The sequence below is a fragment of the Doryrhamphus excisus genome, linkage group LG7, assembly GCF_037039965.1.
Source record: "Doryrhamphus excisus strain RoL-2023G ecotype Guam linkage group LG7, RoL_Dexc_Guam_v1.1, whole genome shotgun sequence".
NCBI lineage: Eukaryota > Metazoa > Chordata > Actinopteri > Syngnathiformes > Syngnathidae > Doryrhamphus > Doryrhamphus excisus.
This window is the reverse complement of record NC_136363.1, coordinates 19,311,086-19,324,007: the sequence shown is the minus strand read 5'-3', so window position 1 is coordinate 19,324,007 and position 12,922 is coordinate 19,311,086. Positions and strand designations below refer to the sequence as shown.

The following is a 12,922-nucleotide window of genomic DNA, read 5'->3' as shown; positions in this document are numbered from 1 at the left end:
TGTGCTTTCTGGAAATTATAAGAATATAGTTGTGTTCTTGTTTGATTAAACTGGGGGGGGGCAGGGGGCGGGGCTTCAGGACTCACAGGAAGGAGAGGCTCGGTCTCCTCTTTGACCACTTTCGGTGCTGCTGTCGCCTGGTAAGCAGGTACCACAAACACACGTCAGAAGGGAAAGGCCTTTTTTTTTTTTTTTTTTTTTACAAATGATATCACCATGGCAACCACAAATGTGGGACACCCTTATGATGATGATGATGATGATGATGATGTATGATAGCGGACATGAGCCGTTAAAAGGAATAGTTTGACATTTTCATGGCTTTTCCACTGCACGGTACCAGGTGTATAACAGAGGAAGTTTTTATCCTATAAGAGACTGAGGGCAGCGAGAAAACAAAACTACTAAAAGAGCTAAGGACACGGGCAAAGCTAACCTTAGTATGTGTTTATTTTTTAACATTTGCAGCCGTGTATCTGCATTGACATTTTATCCAACAGGAGATTGAGGGCCACGAGAAAACAAAACCGCTAAAAGAGCTAAGAACACGGAAAAGCCAACCTTAATATATGTGTTTATTTTTTGTACATTTTCTACCGTGTATCTGCATAGACATTTTATCCCACAGGAGACTGAGGGCCGCGAGAAAACAAAACCACTAAAAGAGCTAAGGGCACGCCAAAGCCTAACTTAGTATATGTGTTTATTTTTTGTACATTTTCTGCCGTGTATCTGCATAGACGTTTTATCCTACAGGAGATTGAGGGCAGCGAGAAAACTAAAGACTGAAGCAAAATGGAGACTGTGCAGCATAATACCGCAGCAAACATTAGCACATTTGTTTTGGTCATTTCCAGTTGTGTATTAGCAGACACATTTTAGCCTAGAAGAGACTGAGGGCCGCAAGGAGGAGCACTGTGGCAAAATGACGACGACAATGCAGCAAGCAGAGCTAAAAATAAGTCAACATCTAACAATAACATATTTATTTGTGTATCTGCAACCAAGACACATTTTACCCGACAGGAGACTGAGGGCAGCGAGAAACAAAAACACTAAAGCAAAATAGAAACTGCAATATAATATTATAATATAATATAACGTTAACATGTGTGTTTCTATTTGTACATTTTACCCTAGAGGAGACTGTGGGCAGCAAGACAAAAGAAGCGCAGCAGCATAACGGGAGACTAACCAACCACTAACATTAGCATGTACACTTTTTGCCATGCGTTTGAAGGCACGTATTACCCGGAAAGAGACCGAGGGCAGGTGCAGCAAAGTGGAGACTGCGGGCGAGCACAGTCATAGTATCATAGTACTTGCTTTGGCTAATGAAAACGCGTGTAGAGCCAAGTCGGTACCATGCAGCGGGAAAAAAAATGCCAAAAATACCAAAAATGAAAATGTCAGACTATCCCCTGCGAGTGTGTGATGAGGAAGTTGGTGGTGGGATGGTACGCCGCCATGCACGTGCACTACAATGTCTCTCCACAGAGTGGCGTAGTTCTGCAAAGACAACACTGGAAAAAAAAAAAAAAGCCTGATGGGAGAAACCAAGCTGCATGGATGGGAGGGATGTTAGCGTGTCCCCCAGCATGCAGCCACGCTCCGAAGCGCTGGCACTTCATGGATGGGATTAGTGAAGGCGATATGAGGCCCATGCAGGTGTTAACGACAACAACAACGAAAAAAAAAAAAAAAAGGAGGGAGAAAAAGCCACAGAAGAGAGACAAAAACGGTGCGGATACCTGTGTGGCTCATAGCTTCCTCCATCTTTACCTCCTGATCAGGAAAATAAAAGCAATCCATTGTTAATGCTTGGATTCACACAGACGTGGGGGGGGAATTAAATCAATAGATTCATTCACACTGACGAGATCTTCATGCACCTATGGAGAGATGTCGGACAATCGCGGAGAGGAAGAGGAGGAAGAGAAGTGAGAGACAAGAGTTGCCGAGCAGATTATAAACAAACCCTGATGTTACTTTTTACTCATTTTCCAGCAGAATACCAAAACAATGGGGGGCACTGTATCTGTATGTATGACAAAGGAAGGTTTTATCCTATAGGAGATTGAGGGCCGCGAGAAAACAAAACCACTAAAAGAGCTAAGGACACGGCAAAGCCAACCTTAGTATATGTGTTTATTTTTGAACATTTGTAGCCGTGTATCTGCATAGAGGTTTTATCCTACAGGAGACTGAGGGCAGCGAGAAAACAAAATCACTAAAAGAGCTAAGGCAAAGACAACCTTAGTATATGTGTTTATTTTTGTACATTTGCTGCCGTGTATATGCATTGACATTTTATCCTACAGGAGACTGAGGGCGGCGAGAAAACAAAACCGCTAAAAGAGCTAAGGACACGGCAACGCCAACCTTAGTAAATGTGTTTATTTTTTAACATTTGCAGCTGTGTATGTGCATAGACGATTTATTCTACAGGAGACTGAGGGCCGCAAAAAAAACAAAACCACTAAAAAAGCAAGGGACACGGCAAAGCTAACCTTAGTATTGACATTTTATCCTACAGGAGACTGAGGGTGGCGAGAAAACAAAACCGCTAAAAGAGCTAAGGACATGGCAACGCCAACCTTAGTAAATGTGTTTATTTTTTAACATTTGCAGCTGTGTATCTGCATAGACGTTTTATCCTACAGGAGACTGAGGGCCGCGAGAAAACAAAACCACTAAAAGAGCTAAGGACACGGCAACGCCAACCATAATAAATGTGTTTATTTTTTAACATTTGCAGCCGTGTATCTGCATTGACGTTTTATCCTACAGGAGACTGAGGGCAGCAAGAAAACAAAACCGCTAAAAGAGCTAAGGACACGGCAAAGCCAAACTTAGTATGTGTTGACTTTTGAACATTTGCAGCCGTGTGTACATGCATAGACATTTTATCCTACAGGAGACTGAGGGCAGCGAGAAAACAAAACCGCGAAAAGAACTAAGTACACGGCAAAGCCAACCTTAGTATCTGCGTTTAGTTTTGATCATTTGCAGCCGTGTATCTGCATTGACATTTTATCCTACAGGAGATTGAGGGCGGCCAGAAAACAAAACCACTAAAAGAGCTAAGGACACGGTAGTAAGATGCTGGTGGATAATGACAACATCCTGCAGGTATTGGCTCCAACACTAGAGGGCACCACTAGCAGGCTACTATTGCATAGGCACACAGGAGATGGAGAACAGCTTCAAGGACATGAGAGGTCACTGTGTGTGTGTGTGTGTGTGTGTGTGTGTGTGTGTGAGCGTTCCGACTCCATCCGAGATCAAGTGGATCATTCCCAAACGCATGCAGCATGCCGATATGAACAAAAACACACCCTGGACTACAAACACATCAACTCCAGTCTAACCCGTCCGGGTGGGGACTAAGTTTGAGTCACGTTGTCATAGCAACCGCCAAGTATTTACCTGCATCCAAGCCTTTAGGTCGAGGGTTACACTGCTTGTAGCCTTGGCAACTCCTCATCTCCATCAGCTGAGCGTGAAGGGAGTTGAGCACGTCGCGGTCCACCTCGTACACGGCGTTGGTGAGCTGTCGTACGGGCATCAAGACATCGATGTTAAGAAGTGTAACGTACGCCGCACGTGGCGTGGAGGGCGCACCTGGTAGGGGTCGTTGTTGAGGTCAAAGTACTCCAGGAAGCCGGTGGAGAACTCGCAGAAGAGCGTGTTGTGGGTCTCGTTGATGGTCCTCAGGCACCAGTAGGTGTTGTTGTTGGAGCTGGTGCACGCGCAGAACCCGCCCACTGGACAAAGATGGACAGACGGTCAGTGTACGGTCAAGTGTGTGTGTGGTTACTATGGAAACACATCCATACACGTCCAGAAGGGGGCAGTCTGCCAGTGGTCGTTGTTGTGGGTGAAGCAGGTGAGGCCCGGCAGGCTGCAGTCGTCTCCTTTCCTCTGACGCTTCTTCTCCTTCCTTTCCTTCTTCCTTCTTCGGATTTCGTTGTACAACTGCGTCTTCCCGTCCAGCTCGTGCGTCGCCTCCCTTTGCCGAGAAATATTTTTTAAAAAATGACATCAGGCCAGGCATGTTTGTGTATCTGCAATTTTATACGATTTTATCCGACAGGAGACTGAGGGCAGCGAGAAAAAAAAAACAGTAACGCAAAACAGAGACTGCGATATAATAGTTAACATTAGCATGTGTTTTTATTTGTACATTTTACCCTAGAGGAGACTGTGGGCAGCAAGACAAAAGGAGCGCAGCAGCTTAACGGAGACTAACCAACCGCTAACATTAGCATGTACACTTTTTGCCATGCGTTTGAAGGCACGCATTACCCGGAAAGACACCGAGAGCAGGTGCAGCAATGTGGAGACTGCGGACGAGCACACTGCACAGCAGATAGGGGAAGTTAACGTTAGCATGGCTGTTTATTTTGGTGGATAACATCACCCTTACAGTTACAGGAGATTGAGGGCCGGGAGAAATCAAAACCGCTAAAAGAGCTAAGGACACGGCAAAGCCAACCTTAGTATATGTGTTTATTTTTTAACATTTGCAGCTGTGTATCTGTATAGACATTTTATCCTACAGGAGACTGAGGGCCGCGAGAAAACAAAACCACTAAAAGAGCTAAGGACACGGCAAGGCCAACTTTAGTATACGTGTTTATTTTTGAACATTTGCAGCCGTGTATATGCAATTGACATTTTATCTTACAGGAGACTGAGGGCAGCAAGAAAACAAAACCGCTACAAGAGCTCAGGACACAGCAAAGCCAACTTTAGTATATGTGTTTATTTTTGTACATTTGCAGCCGTGTATCTGCATAGACGTTTTATCCTACAGGAGATTGAGGGCCGCGAAAAAACAAAACCACTAAAAGAGCTAAGGACACGGCAAAGCCAACCTTAGTATATGTGTTTATTTTTGAAGATTTGCAGCCATGTATCTGTAATGACGTTTTATCCTACAGGAGACTGAGGGCCGAGAGAAAACAAAACCACCAAAAGAGCCGATTATAAACAAAGTTTTATGTGTGTGTGTTCGAAGTTTTTGACTTTTTAGTGAGTCATCCCGCCTTTGCATGCGACTTGATCACTTCCAGACACACACACACACACTGCAGGCCCCCGCCCACTCATCCACTGTGTCATTCCGATGACAGGCTTGGATCGTCAACACCATGAGACAATTTACAGTCAATCTCAATAACACTACATCTGTGATTTATGAGTGTACTTTTGCCAATGTGACTAAAAAATTATTTTTTTTTGGGAGGGGGAGGGAGGGGGGGGTTTATTAGTTTCCTTCTCACGTTCCGTCGCAATGTGCCGCATGTTATTTCTTTCCTAATTGATCCAATGCCCCAATAAATGTTTCTGCTTATAGAGACATCTGTTTTTACTGCTAACGCTGTAAGAAGTCATACTAAGTAGCAGAAGGGGAGACATGATTGTTGATGAAACAAAGAGGGGGGGGGGGACTCACTTAAATGGATGGAGTTGATCGTTCCTGTTCTTCAGCCTCTCTGCCTTGTTTCTGTCTCCTTTGCTGTAATAACTGCTGGCACAAACACACACATACATGCTAGTACTACAAATAGTATTAGTATTAGCATTTCAGCTTCTTTTTTACAGTTTTTGGGGGGGTTATTTTGATTTCTACAATGTGCCGTGGGGCCTATAAGACAACAATATGGACACCCTGGTTTTTATAAACCTCACCTTTTCTTCCCACAATCACAATCATCAGGTCGCGTCCTCTTCAGGTGCCCTCTGACCTCGCGCAGATTTTTGATTTTGTCTTGAAGCGCTTCAATCTGCAACCCGACAAACATAAAACAGTGACGTCTTATGTTGATGTTGTGTTAGTCGTACAAACTCACTTCCTGGTCCACGTAGCTCTTGTGGTCTTTCCAGGCTCTGGAGGACTGGTAGATTTCCCTCTCGCAGTGGACAGAGTCGTTCATGAGGATATAACACCTGGGAAAAGACGCCAAATGTGTCAAAACGTGTGTGTGTGTGTGTGTGTTCTAAGTATGCTGTGCGACTCACTTGTGTGTAACCTTCAGGGACTTGGGGTAGCCCACCGCGTTGGTGTCGTCTGCCAACATTTCCTCCGAACCGTCGTCGGCACCTGAGTCAAAATCCAAGTCGTCTGAGGGGAAGTGGCGTTTGGAGATGGCACGGTGGCGCACGGCGGATTGGTCATCCGCTTGTAGGTCCACGTCGTAGATCTGACCCTCAAATTCCACCGAGAGAGACCTGGTGGGACGCGTGTGGACGAAACGTGGACGATAGCCTAAAATGGAAGAGGATAATAAACTTTACTAACTGTGGAATTGATGCTGTAATGACTTTAACAGACGCTAGAGGGCATCAGATGCTATATTGTGACATGCGCTCCTCCAGTCCATCTTTCTACGTACGCTGGCCAGAGGATGACGACCGGTGGGAGCGGCGTTCCATCCTGGAGGGTTTGTAGAGACCGTCCCCGCAGTCGCAGCCTCTCTCGTGGGCTTCGTAGCTGCTGCGGGGCCTGAGGCTCCGAGCCCTCTTCCTGGGTCCCTCCTTGGAGCCACCTTTGCACTTCTGTATCCTCCACTTCCCCGTGATCTCCTCCACGCAGTGCCACCTCTGGGGAGCACAGGAAATAATAACATGTCAAAGGTTCGCTCGTTTATTTTGGCACTCGTGCACCACATCCGAAGAGGAACGCGTATTACGTAGACGACGTGACCACACAGGTTGAATCGGTCTGCTTTTGGTTTTCTCGTACTCACGCGGGGTCACGTCCACGCCAAAATGCGTCAACGGATAATTACTAAAGCGACGCCCTCTTGCGCATCCGAGTGATGAAATGAAGTGAGGATGTGGAAGGGAGACATCTGCAGAGCGCAGTGAGTACGAGTGTGGGAACCAGGGTGCAAACGCAGGAGCATGAGGCCTATCAGGTTTCCCTTGGAAGGCTAGCAACGGTGATGAAGAGCTCGGGGGTCGAACTGAGCTGATACGTCAGGAGCACGAAAGGGGCGAGCGGCCGCACTGGGATGAAAACAATCTGTTTTTCTTTATGCTCGCAACGCACCGCACCTTCCCCTTGTAAGAGCTCCACTGCGGAGGTTCAGAGGAGCATTCAAATAGGAAGAAGAAGCGGCCATCTTCTTTTTGAACATGGACAAAAACAAAGTGTTACCTGTCCCGGCTGTTCACATGGCGTCTGGAATTCAGCTTGCTGGCAGGTTTCTTTCACCTTCATGTATTTGGGCAGGCTGTTCGAGTGCTGCGTGCTCACAGAGTCGTCCTTCTTCCTCAGGATCTTTCTACACAACAATGACAAAGAGGAGCCGGTGAACCCAAAGAAAACGTGAGAGCTTATTTAACGTTGACAGAGTTTGGAATATGTTTCTGATTCTTGTGGTTGAGGTATGAGTACGTCTGAACACAAAGCCCTGGCCTCCAGAAGTGAATTTACACATTCAATATATATTAATCATAGATGAAAGAATAATACACCTTTCTAAATACATTTTCCCCCATTAATAGAGCCTTGTAGACATGAAATAACACCCCTATAGTCACCTTTGCATGCCTATTATTACAATATAACTAATGCACAGGCTATGGGATGACTTTAAACATGGAGCATGCTACTGAGCTAAATAGTTAGCCATCAATTTGCTTATTATAACCTTAGGAAAGGGTTTCAAACATTTTTGGCAAGGGCAAAGCAAAAAGCCAAAAAAAAAATAATTATTAGTATTATTATTATTATTAGACCTCCAGAAGTGAATTTACACATTTGATATATAATAATAGTTAAAGCATAATACACTTTTCTAAATACATTTTTCCCATTATTAGAGCCTTGTAGACATGACATAACACCCCTACAGTCACCTTTATACGCTTATTATTACTATATAACTAATGCGCAGGCTATGGGATCACTGCAGGGACACAACACAGCCGCCACTTTAAACATAGAGCATGCTACCGAGCTAAATAGTTAGCCAACAATTTGTTTACTCTAAAATTAGGAAAGGGTTTCAAACGTAGTGGGCGAGAAGCAAAAAAAAAATCAATTAGTAGTATGAAGAGTAAAGGGCAAAGCAAAAAGCCCCCAAAAAATTACCACTTCCTCACTGAATGAGAGGAGAACTTATTTCACTATGCCATGGCTGACTCCATGCAGTGTGAAGGTAATCTAATGTCACATTACTTAGGAGTAAGTGAGCCCAGCAGCCCAACGTGAGAGCTTATTTAACGTTAGTAGCGTTCGGGATACGTTTCTGCTTCTTGTGGTTGAGGTACGAAGACCACGTCTGAACACAGCCTCAGCCCAATCATCTCCGCCACAAGACCCGGTCTCTGCGTCTCCGTCTCCCATGCCAGCTGAACACCCCCCCCCCACATCTCTTCGCCAAAGAGCCAGGCTGGCCTCTCACAAGCCACAGACAGAGTGACGGCAACAAATAAGCACAGAACAACCTGCCCCTTTAAGACTCGATCCCCGTCTGGCGCGCTTTGGTTCCGAGGGGCACGCAGCCAGGGGTTCACACACTGGCTTGGCTGTACTTCGGAAACCTTGCGCCAAAGTGGAATTAAAGAGCTGCACAGCCAGTGTCTCTTCTCCCTGATAACTAAATTACAAAGATGATTCAATTCGGCGCTATAAAGTCAAGCACCCACACCATACCACCCCACACCCCACACCCACTCATGAGCGGTCCAAGTGCAAAGACACGTTAGCTGGAGCGAGTGCAGCTGCATGGTCAACAGACTGAAAGGTCTGTGCGGGCTAATCTCAGCATTTAGAGGCAAGCACACAAGCAGACAGCCTTTATAAACAGTGTGGATTAATGAAAGAATGGATTAGAGGAGCCAAAGCCCCCACGGGTCAAAGGTCACTCCCTTTCATTTCGTACACACTAGTGCAGGCAACGGCCTTGTTCATTTTTTTTATACTAGCTTGCATACTATGTGTGTGTGTGTGTGTGTGTGTGTGTGTGTTAACAGTTGCTGCTAAATGAGTGGAAAAACAAAAAGAGGTCCAAGCCAGTAATTTGGGACTTAATGGGGATTGTGAGGATAAGATAGTAGGATGATAGAGCATAAACATGCTGTGTCATCTTTTTCCGTCACGTTTTACTTTTTCCATCGCACTCACGCAAGCCCCATAACCGTGATATTTTAGCGTAATGGTTTTATTTTTATTTGATTTATTTATTTGGTTTTCATTTACTACCCCTCCATCTGGTACTTTTACAATCAGTAACTGTTACATTTGTTCACTTCCTGCTTTCCTAATATAGTTAATAATTAAATTAAATTAAATTTCTTTACCACGTACCGAAGTGCAAGGTGATATGACCATACAATGACATAATGGGTACCATAGTAACTTCCTGCTTTCCTAATATAGTTTATTTATTTATTTATTTTAATTTTATTTAATTACATTTTTTGTCACATACCAAAGTACAAGGTGATATGACCATACAATGACATAAAGGGTACCCGTAGTAACTTCCTGCTTTCCTAATATAGTTTTTATTTATTTTAATTTTATTTAATTTTATTTTTTTGTCAAGTACCGAAGTACAAGGTGATATGACCATACAATGACATAATGGGTACCATAGTAACTTCCTGCTTTCCTAATATATATATTTTTAATTTATTTTAATTTTATTTAATTTTATTTAATTTCATTTTTTGGTCACGTACCGAAGTACAAGGTGATATGACCATACAATGACATAATGGGTACCATAGTAACTTCCTGCTTTCCTAATATAGTTTTTTTTATTTTAATTTTATTTAATTTTATTTAATTGATATGACCATACAATGACATAATGGTTACCATAGTAACCGTCAATATAGTGATATGTATAGCACATGATGACTGGTTCAAGACTCTTCATCCTTGTATTTAGCAAACATCAACTGCTTGTATTGTTTCTTGAATTGGCTCATCGTTGTGCATTGTTTGATGGTCTTACTCAATCCATCCCATAGTTTGATTTCACATACTGAAATGCTATGGCTTTTTAACGTAGTCCTAGCATATAAGTGTTTCAAATGTAGTTCTTCCCTGAGATCATATTTCTCCTTTCTTGTGGAGAAGTATTGGAGTATTGTTGTTACTCACTTTTTTTCCCGGCTATTTAGTGTTTATTCAAGCTGTACATTGACTACTCTTAAAGTATATCTAGGTTTTGCTGTGTTGCAAAATGATGGCTAACAGAGAAACCCTGTGTTGCAGGATGGAGGGTGTCAGGATATCAGAGTTTTTCATCCGGTTTGTGTCAAGACATAATACGGTGTGTGATGACAGAAAGAAAGAGGAAGAGAGAGCTCCAGTTTACCCTCGCTCAACAAGGAATGTATCCCTCCAGACTTTGGGTTTCCGGTTGGGTTTGAATCTAGAGGGGGGGGGGGGGGGGGGGGAAAGAAAGCAGCACAAACGTTATAGTCGTCAAAGGGTTCTCCCCTATCTGATAGAGCATGTAAGGCATGCAGGCTCGCACACATAAAAGAAAGTTCCAAGAGCTCGTGAGGTTTGCAATTCCAGCATTTTTCCGCTTTTCTGCACATGAAATGTTCTCTACAGGAGACAGTATCTCACTTAGGCTTGTGTTTGTTTTTCCTACTGCCACAAATTAAGTTTTTTTCCTACTCGGGCCTGCAGAAACTAAATGTCTACAAAACAAAACTGTCCAGTAAATTGCACTGACACAAAGCTCACGGCTTGAATGTGTACTGCACAAAATGTCCATCAATACCAACCTATTGCCGGTCCTTTCCTGTTCCAGCAGCTTGAGGATGGACTTTCCATCCATGTCTGGAGGCGTGTCCAGCCCGGCGATGTGAAGGATGGTGGGGGCCAGGTCAATGTTCAGCACCAGATGAGGGTTTCTGAAGCACGACGCATACAACGGCGTGATGAACACACAACGCAGTAAAAACATGTTGCCAACAGTATTACAGTCATCCCTCGTTTAGCGGTTACTTGGTTCCAGAAGTTAATTTATACATTTGATATATAGTAATAACAGTTAAAGCATAATACACCTTTGTAAATACATTTTTTCCAATTATTAGAGCCTTGTATACATAAAATAACACCCCTATAGTCACCTTTACACGCCTATTATTACTATATAACTATAATGCACAGGCTATGCGATCACTTTAAACACGGAACATGCTACCGAGCTAACTAGTTAGCCATTAATTTGTTTATTCTAAACTTAGGAAAGGGTTTCAAACATATTGGGCGAGAAGGGCAAAGCAAGAAGCCCAAAAAAATTATTATTAGTACTATTATTATTATTAGACCTCCAGAAATGAATTTACACATTTGATATACAGTAATAATAGTTAAAGCATAATACACATTTCTAAATACATTTTTTTCCATTATTAGAGCCTTGTAGACATGAAATAACACCTCTATAGTCACCTTTACACTCCTATTATTACTATATAACTATAATGCGGAGGCTATGGGATGACTTTAAACATGGAGCATGCTACTGTGCTAAATAGTTAGCCATCAATTTGTTTATTTAAACTTAGGAAAGGGTTTCAAACGTATTGGGCGAGATGGGCAAAGCAAGAAGCCCCCCAAAAATTATTATTATTAGACCCCCAGAAGTAAATCTACACATTTGATATATAGTAATAATAGTTAAAGCATAATACACCTTTCTACATACATTTTGTCCCATTATTATTATTAACACCCCTATAGTCACCTTTACACTTCTATTATTACTATATAACTAATGCGCAGGGTATGGGATCAGTGCAGGGACATGAGACAGCCGCCACTCTAAACATGCCACCGAGCTAAATAACTAACCATCAATGTGTTTACTTTAAACTTAGGAAAGGGTTTCAAACGTAGTGAGTAAGAAGGGCAAAGCAAGAAGCAAAAAAATACCACTTCCTCACTGAATGGGAGGAGAACTTATTTCACTATGCCACGGCTGAGGGTAATCTAATGTCACATTACCGACGCTTATTAGCCAAAATACTACATGTAACCGCGATGTAGCAAGGGATGACTGCATGGTGCATTCAGGGTTCCTTACACTGCCCCTGGCTCCACATTGGGTCCTCTCAGGAAGAAGGGCACACGGATGTCGAAGTCATAAGGCATGGACTTGCCTTTGACGAGCCCAAACTGACCGATGTGGTAGCCGTGATCAGCGGTATAAATAATGTACGTATTGTCCAGCTCTCCAGTCTCCTCCAGCATTTCATAAACCTTGCAAAGACAACGTTAGGACGGTGGACGTTCAAGAGCTACACTGTTTATTTGACAGCAAACTCACCTTTTGAACAGAGTCATCCACAGACATGAGAGTCTGAAGCCGTTTCCGGTGGAGGAAATTGGTGAACTCCATGTGGATTGGTTTCATCGGGCCTGTGTACTGCATGATCCAGTGCTTGTCCATATTGGGGGCATAGTTGTAGCTGGGGGTGCTAGAGGAAACAGGTGAGATGTTCTAAAAACATTCTTTACACCACAAAGAAAGCTACTTTTTGTACAAAAGTTCAAAACACGTGAAGCTCGTCTGTCATGTCTGAGCCGCAGCCGAGTAACAGGTGCCATATTCGTCCCGCCACGCTCGACAGGCGTCAATAGCGGCTCTGTTTGCCGACGGAAACGACTTGATACCGGTGTGCCAGGACGCGGTTCTCCACTCGCACAGAGACGAGACTCTACTCGCTCCACTGCGCTCTTGGCTCAGACAAATCATTTGAGGGTTGGCAAACGCTTGTGAAAATAATACTTCGGCCCAACGCGAAGCTTGCATCAACGTCTGGACCGAGGACTCAATAAGTCATGGTCATCTGAAAAATTGGGGAATAACACGAGTGGATAAACAGCAGCGGGGAGGACTTTGAGCTTCTCACCTGTCTCCAGAAGACA

At 43.6% G+C, this 12,922-nt stretch overlaps 1 protein-coding gene across 5 annotated transcripts in view; it reads right to left on the bottom strand.

Moving 5' to 3' along the window:
- sulf1 (sulfatase 1) overlaps positions 1-12,922 on the bottom strand; it is a 67,716-nt gene that overhangs the window by 1,786 nt on the left and 53,008 nt on the right. For 2 of the 5 annotated variants that reach the window (XM_078792348.1, XM_078792350.1), the window contains exons 7-20: positions 12,321-12,471; positions 12,078-12,253; positions 10,768-10,896; positions 10,347-10,403; positions 7,169-7,295; positions 6,402-6,609; positions 6,028-6,274; positions 5,859-5,955; positions 5,698-5,792; positions 5,462-5,533; positions 3,840-4,012; positions 3,625-3,767; positions 3,430-3,553; positions 1,752-1,785 (exon numbers count right to left, since the gene is read on the bottom strand). In XM_078792348.1, the coding sequence (XP_078648474.1) occupies positions 1,752-1,785; positions 3,430-3,553; positions 3,625-3,767; positions 3,840-4,012; positions 5,462-5,533; positions 5,698-5,792; positions 5,859-5,955; positions 6,028-6,274; positions 6,402-6,609; positions 7,169-7,295; positions 10,347-10,403; positions 10,768-10,896; positions 12,078-12,253; positions 12,321-12,471 (1,833 nt within the window). Of the gene's footprint in view, positions 1-86; positions 138-1,751; positions 1,786-3,429; positions 3,554-3,624; positions 3,768-3,839; positions 4,013-5,461; positions 5,534-5,697; positions 5,793-5,858; positions 5,956-6,027; positions 6,275-6,401; positions 6,610-7,168; positions 7,296-10,346; positions 10,404-10,767; positions 10,897-12,077; positions 12,254-12,320; positions 12,472-12,922 lie in introns of all 5 variants that reach the window. The other 3 variants (XM_078792345.1, XM_078792346.1, XM_078792347.1) reach the window with 2 other exon arrangements.